Source organism: Pocillopora verrucosa, chromosome 6, assembly GCF_036669915.1.
Source record: "Pocillopora verrucosa isolate sample1 chromosome 6, ASM3666991v2, whole genome shotgun sequence".
Taxonomy (NCBI): Eukaryota; Metazoa; Cnidaria; class Anthozoa; order Scleractinia; family Pocilloporidae; genus Pocillopora; species Pocillopora verrucosa.
In genome coordinates, this window is record NC_089317.1 from 14,419,490 (window position 1) to 14,431,614 (window position 12,125).

The 12,125-nt window shown below is 34.4% G+C and overlaps 2 protein-coding genes and 1 long non-coding RNA gene across 6 annotated transcripts in view; 2 read left to right on the forward strand and 1 right to left on the reverse strand.

The window, feature by feature from the left end:
• LOC131777764 (run domain Beclin-1-interacting and cysteine-rich domain-containing protein) overlaps nucleotides 1–2,962 on the reverse strand; it is a 22,008-nt gene extending 19,046 nt beyond the window's left edge. Inside the window, exons 1-2 of the mRNA XM_059094102.2 lie at nucleotides 2,697–2,962; nucleotides 1,823–2,021 (exon numbers count right to left, since the gene is read on the reverse strand). Of these exons, the coding sequence (XP_058950085.2) occupies nucleotides 1,823–2,021; nucleotides 2,697–2,885 (388 nt within the window). The 5' untranslated portion in view covers nucleotides 2,886–2,962. The remainder of the gene's footprint in view (nucleotides 1–1,822; nucleotides 2,022–2,696) is intronic.
• The window catches only part of LOC131777765 (ribonuclease inhibitor), a 25,698-nt gene continuing 16,518 nt past the window's right edge, over nucleotides 2,946–12,125 (forward strand). The window contains exons 1-3 of one of the 3 annotated variants that reach the window (XM_059094104.2): nucleotides 2,946–3,094; nucleotides 5,332–5,555; nucleotides 11,892–12,035. In XM_059094104.2, the coding sequence (XP_058950087.2) occupies nucleotides 5,346–5,555; nucleotides 11,892–12,035 (354 nt within the window). In that variant the 5' untranslated portion in view covers nucleotides 2,946–3,094; nucleotides 5,332–5,345. Of the gene's footprint in view, nucleotides 3,131–5,331; nucleotides 5,556–11,891; nucleotides 12,036–12,125 lie in introns of all 3 variants that reach the window. The other 2 variants (XM_059094103.2, XM_059094105.2) reach the window with 2 other exon arrangements.
• On the forward strand, nucleotides 7,369–10,453 carry LOC136282049 (uncharacterized). 2 transcript variants are annotated; one of them, XR_010718065.1, is made up of 4 exons: nucleotides 7,369–8,785; nucleotides 9,159–9,285; nucleotides 9,489–9,544; nucleotides 9,828–10,453. It is a non-coding gene; the product is annotated as an uncharacterized lncRNA (long non-coding RNA). The 2 variants fall into 2 exon arrangements; XR_010718064.1 differs by having other exon boundaries at nucleotides 7,374–8,117.

The window sequence follows — 12,125 nt, forward strand, 5'->3', positions numbered from 1 at the left end:
TCCTATGCATATCCAACACGGACTTCAGGGAAGTCTCAACAAAGTGAATCACTGGTTCTCACTAAACAAGATGGTCCCAAATGCAAAGAAAACAAAACAGCTACTTCTTGGAACCAAGCAAAAACTTTTCTACTGCACAAACCGCCTAACCTTTCATTGTGAGGCACTGAAATAGAAGAGGCCGTGAACAAAAAGCTGCTTGGTGTGAAGATAGACAAGCATCTTAATTGGAATAGCCATATAGATTACATGATCACTAAATTAAATTCTAGGGTAAATCTTCTTAAAAGACCCAGAAAGTACCTGAATTTATCACTTAGGAATTTGCTATACAACACTTCAATTAAACCAATCTTCGAATATTGTTGTTCAGTGTGGGGAAACACTTAGATTGATAATTTATAAAGGCTCCTCATAATTCAAAAACATTGTGCCAGTGAGAGTAATTTTAAATGCAGGCACTGAAAGATCAGTTGGCCTTTTTAGGAGATTAGGTTGGATTCCCATTAGTGACATAATAGAGCAAAGGAAATTGTGTATTATGCATAACATTATCTGTGGGAAATGTCCTGATTACTTTAATCATTATATTCATTATGTTAAAAATAGACATTGTTACACAACTCAGGCGTCAATTAATATGGACTTATCCACACCTTTCTTTAGCACTATGACCGGCAAATGTTCATTCCTTGCAAGTGGTTCTAGATTATGGAACAACCTAGACGGTGCCACTAGGGGGTCTCACTTCCCTTGGTAAATTTAAAAATCAACTATATAAGAAAATATATAGATTGGAACTCCAGAGTTGATAATTTTACTGTAAGCAGAAGTTTTTAATTAATTTTTAATTTTCAATTTTTAACTGTATTTTTACTTTGCATTTTTGCTATTTGAATTTGAAGTTTTAGTGGACCACAATGAGAACTACTGGTTCTACCGGTAATTGTGTTATCCAATAAAGTAATTATTATTATTACTATTATTATTATAATTATTATTATTATTATTATTATAAGCTAGACTGCTCAAAAAAATTCAGTTCATTGAACTTGTCAACAAACATAGACTGACTTCCATTACTGCCTCAATTTGTATCAATTTGTATGCTATCATTAACTATCACAATCATAGTAAAGTTAAGAGCTCCATTAGTTAGACTAATCCTCCATTAGACGACTAAGTGTAGTGGAAGGTCCTTTCAGAAGGCAGACTCAGAACGAGGGTAAGTGTCTCCAGTATAGAAGCATCCCATGAAAAGATTTGGATGATGTTGATTAATGTGTTATGTAATACCAATGTTAATTAACATTAATGAATTATCAATCAACAAAAAATGAGTCATCCTCCGCTGAATTTCCCTAAAACCAATATTTCAAGAAGCTAGATAACATATAAAAAACCATAAATAAAACTCTCTGCAACATTGCATGTTTGTTTCCTGTAGGTAAAATATATTCATTTAAACGCTTTAAATACTCACAAAGAGAGGCAAGTTTTGGAGAAAGGAAAAAGGTAAGGATATTTTTAGACAACTGACTTTGGTACTGTATAAAAACTAAAACCTAAATTGTGTCCAACTTGACATAAAAAAATAACTTAAAAGTTTTATAGAAGAGCTTGTTACTCTTTTACTTATGAAAATTGGAGAACACATTAAGTAATTCAGTCCAACCTGTATTAAGTGGCACCCTATTAAGCTATCACCCTGTATTAAACAATCAGTTTCCTAACTACTGAGTCATCTTGCCATTCCCCATGGGTGACAACTTAATACATGTTCCACTGTGCACCTTTTCAGATACCATTTAATTAAGCTCACCTTGGTACAAGCAATGAATTTTTTTCCTGTTGTTAACCAGCTGAGACAAATTGGAGGCAGACAGAGAGCAACCAAGAAAAGCTTGATGGAATTTCTCTAATATGTCTTCAATAGCATCAGTGAGATCCCCTTGAACAATTTCATCAAATGGTGAAACTACAACCATTGTATTTCTCTCACCCTTGTCTTGACCAGTTCTCTTTTGATAAATAGATGATGAAACTCAATAAATACAATATCAATTACACACAGCAAAGCTTATGACACACTGTTCCTTTTTTGAAGAACATTCTACAGACCAATGAAAAATCAGGCCTCAACAGACACGGTTCATTGTAATAAAATTATTATGAATAGATCTTCTCATTACTCTAGAAAATTAGCATCTACAAAGTCAACTAATGGATTTCAAGTACAACTTAAAATAAATAAGCATACATAAACATTTAAAATACTGCAAAATTGAATAAATCTGGGCGACTGCCACCTGTAGTCTTCAGAAAGGTAAACTAGCTCATGTTTCCAAATTGCATGAAACATCATTTGATTACTTGTAAAAATTAACACTTCATTTCAGCTTTCCATACTCAGTTTTTCTCTTTCCTTCTGTTAACTACTAATGAATTGAACGCAGACACGTATTTTCTTTGGCTTAAAAATATCCTTGTCTGAGTGTGTATTGAACACAAAATTACAACTGTAGGAAGGAAGAAATCACCAAACACAGAAATTACTATGAATTTGCAACTAATTGTAGCCAATTTGTGATCTTTAACCCCAAAAGATGGTCTTTTATGTACACTTGCTTGAATCTGAAACGCATCTTCGTCTGAAACGTATAATGAAACAACAAAAATAAAAGGGAAATCCTTACTTGATTTTTGCGTAGTCCATGCTCAAAAATGCGCTCCAAATCAAATTCAACATGGGAAGAACTAACTGTAGTAACTTGGCCATTTTCAAAATTGGACATAAGAATATTTTCTATCGTACATTTGAGCGAATTCAACAACGACCACCTTTCCTCTGCATAATGTGTTGATCCGACCTCTTCGTCCGCCATCTTTGTTGTGGATGTATGACGTCTACTTTAGTGTCCAGGTTTTATCGGCCAAGTTGCTATGAGCGAGAATCAACAAACAACTACTATGCCTCTTGCGGTCTCCTGCATCACAAAATTAAGTTGAACTTCACCAACAAAGCAGACTTTGGTATCTCCTCTCTTACCTGATGTTACCTGAGATAAAGTACCTTGCGATTTAAACTTTCAAGGTACCACTTGATATGTAATTTGTTTTCCAGCACCAGGTACGTATCAGCTTGCATTTCAGAAAATGACAACTAAGTAGGAATAGTCTGAAAAGTAAGGATGTGTAGTATACGGCATCTTAGTGTATTCAAATGCGTGATTAAGTTTCTTCAACATTGCTCTGTCAGGTGTGATTTGTAAGAAAGTGAGTGAGTCTGGAACATTTGACTATTTCCGGAGGTTATCGTCTAGTGTCGGTAGTTTTTCAAATCAGGTTCGGCAATGTTCGTTGATGTGGTTACTGGCTTAGCCAGTAACGCCCTATTAATATTTATGATCAAGTTGGGATATAACGCGCGATGTCATTGGTTGAAAGAGCCAGCTCCACCAGAGTAGAGAGCATAGAGGTTAGCTAAAGCTGTCATGCCATCTGCCAAATTGCACCATGTCCAACCTTTTCCAGGACTTTTCTCTAGTTTTTTTTTTTTGCAATTGAAAGTGAAATTTTGGAACTGGCAAGTCAGAAAATAGCAACAGACAAACCAAACAACAATTAGTAAACATGCCAGGCGCTGTAATTGAAGAATGATGAGAGCAGAGACTATTAATATTTATGATCAAATTGGGATATAATGCGCGATGTCATTGGTTGAAAGAGCGTGCTCCACCAGAGTATAGAGCATAGAGGTTAGCTAAAGCTGTCATGCCACCTGCCAAATTGTACCATGTCCAACCTTTTCCAGGACTTTTCTCTAGTTTTTTTTTTTTTTGCAATTGAAAGTGAAATTTGGGAACAGGCAAGTTGGAAAATAGCAACAGACAGACCAAACAACAATTAGTAAACATGCCAGGGGCTGTAATTGAAGAATGATGAGAGCAGAGACAAAAAATCCTCAAAGAGAAAACGAACTGGACAGACCAAGTTTTTAATGTTTTCACACCCAATTAGATTGCAAGTTTACAGATGGTAATAAAAATCAAACACAGCTAACACTCATGTAGTACATAGTTTTGTGTTCAAAAACAAAACAAAACAGAACAAAACCGGAATGATGAAAATAAAGCCAAATTGGTGTCACTGTTAAAATTCATACTAATCATGATGGTGTCAGAGTGACCACAAGCATGCTGAGGTCCAACACAGCTAGCTCATCATGGTGATCTCCAGTTATCGCAGTCAAGTAAGCCACGGAAATACATTGGCCACCCTGCGAGAGAACAACTTAGAGCTAGCTCTGATATCTTTTCCTACGCGATGAGTGGAAGGCCACATCAGTCATGGCAGCCAAATTTTAAGGTGCTGTCATGCCAAGCGATTTTCACTATCTGGTAAATTGAGCTGTTATTCATTCATAAAACACATGCTTGAACAGGTTGTTTTCTAATTGTCATGTTGAAAAAACTTGTGTGTTTTATGAGTTACAATTAAGCATTTCAGAACATTTCACTTTCAGATTCTGCATTAGAGACTAAAAAACTTCAGCCAAAAGTGTTAAATTCAACCTGCCAAACTATTAAGTTTGTAAACTATTGGAGAATGTGAACTTTAATGGTTTTTGAACTGTGATGGTTTGATATTTTTGACAGCGTTAGTCTTGTACAGCCAATCGGATTTTTTCAAACCATTCTAACAAGGATTCTGATTGCCTTATTGTAACATGCTTTATGAGAGTATGGAGCATAAATGACTGTGAATGTATGAAAGTCATATATTTGAATTGCAGAAATTACATTAGGAAATAGGTATGCCTTGCACATACACTGTATGTTATAATTATAATATTTGATATTAATACCCTTTCAAAGATTATGAAATGGCCAATAGTATCAAGAAAATTGCATGATGAGAAGGAATGGTCCAGTACCATCAACTGCAATGAATATAATAGTGATCGGTTGAATGTAAACAAGCACATGAACCAAGTTAGAAATTTTAATATATTAAAAATGGCCTATTGTACAACCAAGGGGAGGTAATTATCTATCACTTTCACTGACACTGAATTGGATAATTATATATACCAAGCATGAACTACAATTTCTGTTGATATACAGAAAAACAGTAATAAGTTAGTCTCTTGTGTAGTTTTGTCTACTATGTGTATTAGCTGCTTGGAGAGGAATACCTGTGGTAATTAAGTGAATAGTACTTTTCACTTTCAAGCTAATAGTTTAGTATGCACAAAAAGTACCAAAACATTGCACCACCTTAGAAATTGAAATCCTTAAATCAATTTTTTTTTTGTTATATTATCTCCAGCTGCTACAGATACAATGCCAGTGGGAAAAAAGGCAATTAAGAAAAAAGCAATAGGAAAGAAGAGTGCCAAAAAAGGATTGAAGGGTCTACAGAGTATTGCAGATCTTCTGAAGTCAGTCAGGCACCAATATGAAGTGAAATGCAAGGATTTCAATAGTTATGTGCATCCAGATGTGAAGAAACTTATCAACCAGTATGCTGAAAGTAACTCTCTTTTGGCAAAGGTGAGTAAAACAAAAACATACCTGCTTACTTTTTGGTAATTACTGCAAGTGTGTAAGGTGCTACTGAGAGGTTGGTGCAGGAAAGGCACTGGTGTTGTGGTTCAGTAAGAGTTAATAAGGTGCATAATGTGAACCCCTCTAATATTGCATTCCTTTTACCTGTTACTGAGAAGCTTGCTCACAAGGTTTTGTCATAAAGTGACATTAGATCAAGGATGTTTTTGTAACAAAGTGAAATGGTGTCACTAGAGAGAAAGTCAACCTTTTCAGTTACTCAGTCATCCTGATTTATTTTAAAAGACCATGGATACAAATACCAGAAGTGAGTGAAATTCAGGATTTACCCAGGTGGAAATCTTATTAAGATCTTGGAAGATCTTGTAAGATCTTGGAAAAGCTTGTAAGAATCTTATAAGATGGCAATTAAGATGAAGATCTTACTAAGATCTTATTAAGAATTAATAATCTTAATAAGATCTTGCCAAATTCTTGAACAAATCTTAACCAGGTTTGAGCATTGTAAGATCTTAAAAGATCTTATTAAGTTTATACAAGAATCTTGTAAGAATCTTGACAAAATTTTACAACACATGGGGATTAAGATCTTGGAAGGTTCTTAACAAGATCTTATTAAGTTTATTTAAGAATCTTGTAAGAATCCTCACAAAATTTTTACAAGAAATGGGGGTTAAGATCTTGAAAGGTTCTCAACAAGATCTTATTAAGTTTATTTAAGAATCTTTTAAGAATCCTAAAAAAATTTTACAACACATGGGCATTAAGATCTTGAAAGTTCTTAACAACATCATATGAAGTTCACTTAAGAATCTCAGTTGTAAGAATCCTAATCTTTAAGAAAAGGAAGATCTTACAAGCTTCTTGACAAGATCTTGGTAAGTTTGTTTAAGAATCTTAATAATTAAGTAAGATCTGTAAATGTAATATCATAAAGATTCTAGACATTATTTCATCTAAAGTTCGTCTAAGAGTTTTGTAAGAATCAAAATTTTAAGATCAGTAGGAATTTAAATGTTCTTGACAAGATTTTATCAAGTTTATTCCAGTACATTCTTGAGTAACTTGAAATGCTTATCCTGTTCTGTTCATAAGAGAGCATGGGGATGCATAAGGCTTAAAACCTCTCACACATGATGTGAAAAATCCCATGTCCAAAAGGGGATCACATAATGTCAAGTAAGCTTCTATGGTATGGTGTGCAAATTTCAGACCCGAGAACACAACATACATGCAGCTGCTTTCTAAAGAGGTAATTGTTCCACTGGAATTATGGTATCAACAGATTAAATTTGGACAGACTTTTCAGATTACATTTGATGATTGATTATGAAATATACTGAACAGCTAGTTTAAATAATCACTAATCATGTTCATAGGGAGTGTCTAGAAAGGGATTAAACCTTTGCACCTTTGCCTTGAACATAAAGACACCCATAGATAATGTCACCACATTCCGCAAGCAAGAGACTTTCGCTGATATGGTTCAGAAAAAAAAATATGGCAGTATGCAGACCAGCCAGATGGCAGAGTAAAAAGATGTATTTAAAAAAAAATTCATAGCTAGCTACTTGTAAAAATATTTTTCAAGAAAGTTGCATGAAATTTGTACTTTCACCAAGGCATTCCACGCCACTGCGCATACACAGAATTGCAAATTGTACACTTGATCGTTGTTGTTAACTGTTTTTGCATCATATCGTTTCGGACAAAGTTCGACAGAAATTCTACTTTGGTCGAGTGTTATCTGCCTGGTTGCGAAATTTAACTGTGCCTTACAGCCCTAAAGAAGAAGAATGATTTTGAGAATTAGGATTTTACCGACCAAATTCTTTACAAAATAATAACAAATAAACATCGGAAATTTGCAGACCGGTCAGATGGCAGAAATTAAAAGTATTTTAAAAAAGTTTATAGATAGTTACTTACAAAATACTTGCGAGAGTTGCGTGACATTTTGTACTTTCACTAAGGTTTTCCCCAGTCTCCCGCTACGGCCGGCGCAAAATTACAAATTGTTCACTCGACCGTTGTTGTCAACCGTTCTCGCGCCATTTCGTTTCGGCAAAGTTCTACAGAAATTTTACTTTGGTTGAGTGTTATCTACCTCGTTGCGAAATTTAATTGTGTCTAAAGCCCTGAAGAAGAATAATGATCTCGAGAATTTGGATTTTACAAGCCAAGTTCTATACAAAATAACTAATGTTACTGTCGCTTAAAATACGGAAAATGACGCAGTCGGTAAGTAACATGAGTTTACAGCACACCAGAGGAGATAAATCGCGTTTGCTTTTCTTCTGAAAGAACACTACGATTACACATTCAAGGTTGCGATATCCTTGTTTTATTCTGTCACGTGAAGGGGCCTCAGGTGAATAGTTTACACATCTAAGCACATAGAAAGCACACGTATTATTGTGCACGACACTCGCTTTATAACTCAAGGAACACATTGGTCTTGGTAGTTTAAGTATCTTGAGAAGATTTCTAAAAAAACAACTAGTGCACGACTGCAACTGAAGCAAATGAAGGCAAATCATCCCGAAGGTAAGTGCTACTGACTTTTATTCATTAAGTTCACGTTATCAACATTACACATCTGGAAGGTGATGCGACAGACTTATTTCTCGCACTTTTTAGATTCTTTCAGCATGGACGAAAAAGTGACGATAAGTTTATGTAATTGCAAGGCCACGGTATTTTTATATAAGGCAAATCATAAAATCTCGTTAGGGTTCGATTTCGTCAGGAAGCGTTTTTGTTTAGAATTGAGTGGAAACTTACACGAGATGTAACGCTATCATCATCAAAACCACGTAACGGCGGCTGCTAACCTTACTGCACTTGTAGCAATTCTCTCAAGTCAGTTTTAATCCAGATTGTTCTGGATTTAAGTGTTGTAGGCAGAATCATCGTAGCTTCCAGTCGTCTCGCATGGAAATGGTTCACATTAAACAATTAATTTGTCTTCGGCTTTACTAATAACCACTAGAAGTTAAACTAGAAGGGTGCAATAACAACGCGAAATTGATTATGGAATTCCTTTATTCCCAAATAATGAATTATGAATTGCCACGTTCTACTTAAAAGTTTCCACTGATGAGGATGATGATGAAAGCCAAACTGGGTTTGATTATCACGGCCGTGTCCACAGTGGTGGGAATCTCCCCAAAGCAAACAAAAATTACCAAAAAATGGGAAGTTCTTCTGATGATGTAAGAACTCTAAATATTCAATGTTGGTGCATGATAGTTCATTTCCCCCTCCCCCCTCCTTCAAGACTTCATTGACTTAGATGGCTTAAGGCAGAATTTTGGCACTGTTATCCTGTTAATTTTACTCTAATACATTCGATACCTGTATTAATTCCATGCAACATTTTTTGTATTTTGTTTGGTTCTGTTTAGTTTTTATATTTTTTGTTTTGTGAATGTGTGTGTATTTTTTTTTCTGGTTTTCATTTAATGCTGAGTTATGATTCCTTGCTTCCCTTTCTCACAATTTTCTTTGTTCTAAAGGTTAATGAAACTTAATTCAGTGGAGGGATTGCTCAACAAATGTAAACATTTTTTCAATTCATATTCACAGGAGAACTGGAGAGATAGGATCACCTGTAAAATGATTGTATCCTGAATAAAGTAGACTTTGAGTCCCATCTTAATGCTACAAGCACAGAATGGGATAGAAGGGTGGCAACTCCTCTGATTGTAAAAAGGTAATTTTTCATTTATCAACTTTTTGTGGGAATTGGGAATAGCTGTTTCAGCAGTGCAAAGCATAAACAAAGTTTGTTGGATTGGAGTTGGGCAGTGCAAATTGCCAAGATTCATAACTGGGAACCTGTACATAAAAATTTTGCTCTTAAAGATGATAAATTCTTGTTAAAGATAGTCACTACCTCCTTTTCTTTGCGTACAGATGAGGCATGATGGTAATCAAGGAGAACCATTGAGAAGCTCCTCCCCTCTACCTTAGTAAGTACTCCTCACAAGTCAGGCTACTGAAAGCTGGAATTGAAGTCAGAGCAACAATTCTACTGCAGACAATAGATTATGATACTTAATTATTTAAACACTGAGGGTTTTTTTCCAACCTTGATTCTTGTCTCCTAACATGTTATATTTCATTTTAGATGTACAATAAAACCAAACTCCTATTACTCCTCTCTGGCAGGGATTTTAAAAAATACGCTCTCAAGGTTTTAGTATATTTTGTACCTGTATACAAATTTACTATTTTCTTTTTTTCTTCCCACAGGAGCCATAAAACAGAAATTTGGTGATGCCCAAATGAATAAGAGGTGGTCTCAAATAAGGCTCTACTTGAATAAAAAAAATTGCTTGGATTCCAAGAGAAAAGTTCAAAATGTAGAGGGCAATGTTGATAAGTCCGTAGACTGAATGAACTAAGGCTTGGTTGATATTTGTACAAAATTGAAATATATGCAAATTTACTTGTCAAGTAGCTGTCAAATTGACTAAAATGCCAACTAAGATGAGTGATAGTGAGCTTTAATTCTTTGAACACGTTTGCTGCAATACAAAATTTTGTTGTTGTTGTTTTTTTTTTTCATGCTTAAATTACTCTAAAAAAAGAAAAACTATTTCAGTTTGAATCAAAGAAAAAACTGGGACATGCCTTTAGTTATTATGGCTTTTTTGTGAAAGGATAACTATGGTAGTTCAAATCAAACTGTCAAATGACTCCAACAATTAAAACAATTGTTTTTTTAGATTTTTAAAACACACCGAAGGGAAGAACAAGAACTCTTCTTGTACAATTGTCATTTAAATTGTGCATGTTTATCAGTTAATGTTTCTTATCAAGATCTTTTTTAGTAATTAATTTCACAGTGTTGAGAATTTGCAATAAATTTTGCTTAAATGTTGGATGAAAAAATTATTTCTTAGTTGTGATCTCCATTCCTCGATCATCCAGTTACTGCATATTGCATAAACCATCAGTTACCTACTATGGTCTGAAAAAAATGTGATATTTAAGAATTTTTACAGATTCTGCAAAAATTCTTGTAAGTTGTTTGAAAATCTCACAAGTTCTTGTAAGTTCTTTTAGAGATCATTAAGACAATTAATTAAGATTCTTGTCACAGGAATCCTACCAGATCTTGTAAGATTCTTGTAAGTTTCTTACTAAGATACTTATCAAGATTCTTAGTTAAGAATCTTATAGGATCTGGTAAGATCTTGTCACAAGATTCTTACAGGAATCTTGTAAGATCTTACAAGATCAGTTAAGATCTTGTCACAAGATTCTTACAAGAATCTTGTAAGATCTTAAAGATCAGGTAAGATCTTGTCACAAGATTCTTACAAGAATCTTGCAAGATCTGGCAAGATCTTGCCACAAGATCCTTACAAGATCTTGTAAGATCTTACAAGATTCTTACAAGATCTTGTAAGATCTTACAAGATTCTTGTAAGAATCTTGTGACAAGATCTTACAAGATCTTGTAAGGTCTTACAAGATTCTTAATTAAGAATCTTAATAAGAATCTTAGTAAGAAACTTACAAGAATCTTAGTAAGATCTTAATAAGATTTCCACCTGGGTAGGCAAGATATTCTAAACATTATGTATATAATTGATATGATTCCACAGTATAGAAAAGCAGCATGATTGTTTTCTTTCAAATATTAATAGCAGATAACTGGTGCTATTTTGGTTGGAGCAGCCAATTTTTTTATTTGTAAATATAAAATACATGTAACAGACAGGTGTTGGTAATATACTTATCAAGAACAAAAATTACAAAAAAACATCATTCACCTTGCCTACTTTGACAGTCCCCTATGCTTCAACCCCAAATTACACATGCAGTGCAGCAGCTTGTCACACATACTCCATATGGTTCCATGTACTCAAGGACCTACCAACAGAAAAATGTGCTGTGCACCTTGACTACATTTTCTCAGCTAGATGGGTGATGGAACTTAAAGTATAGCATTGTGTTTTGCTTGCACTGCAAGGTCCAAATAGTTTTTTTTTTTTTTGGAAATTATAGTTTTTTTTTCTCCCTTATACAGGAGAAAGTTTATTGAACAGAAATGCACAAGTGATTAAGAGTTCAAGGACAAAATACAGATATTTGTAAAGCATAATTTGAATGTGGCTATTAAGCAGCATATTGCATTTGCTTTCATTGGTGGATTTTGTTAGTGTTGGTACAAGTAAGTGTATTTCACAGGACTGAATTCAGAAACAAAATTTTTCATAATGTTGTCCATTGGGCAGATTCACAGGGCTGACTTTGTAAAGCATGAATCCTCCCCAGTGTTGACTTACTTTTCTTGTTTGTCAACAGTTTATTTTAACCCCAGGTCCAACAGATGAAATACCTGTAAAAGTCTCACCACTTGTGGCAGCTATAAGGAGTAATCGATATGTTCATGTCAAAGAGATCTATATCTGGGATGTACCAATGAAACACGAGGATATTGCTACGCTGGTTTGTTCAATGTTCTTTTTACTGTATCTCAGGGGAAAGTTCTAAGTTAAACATGATTAAAGCACAAACTACTATAGCAACCCATGTTCA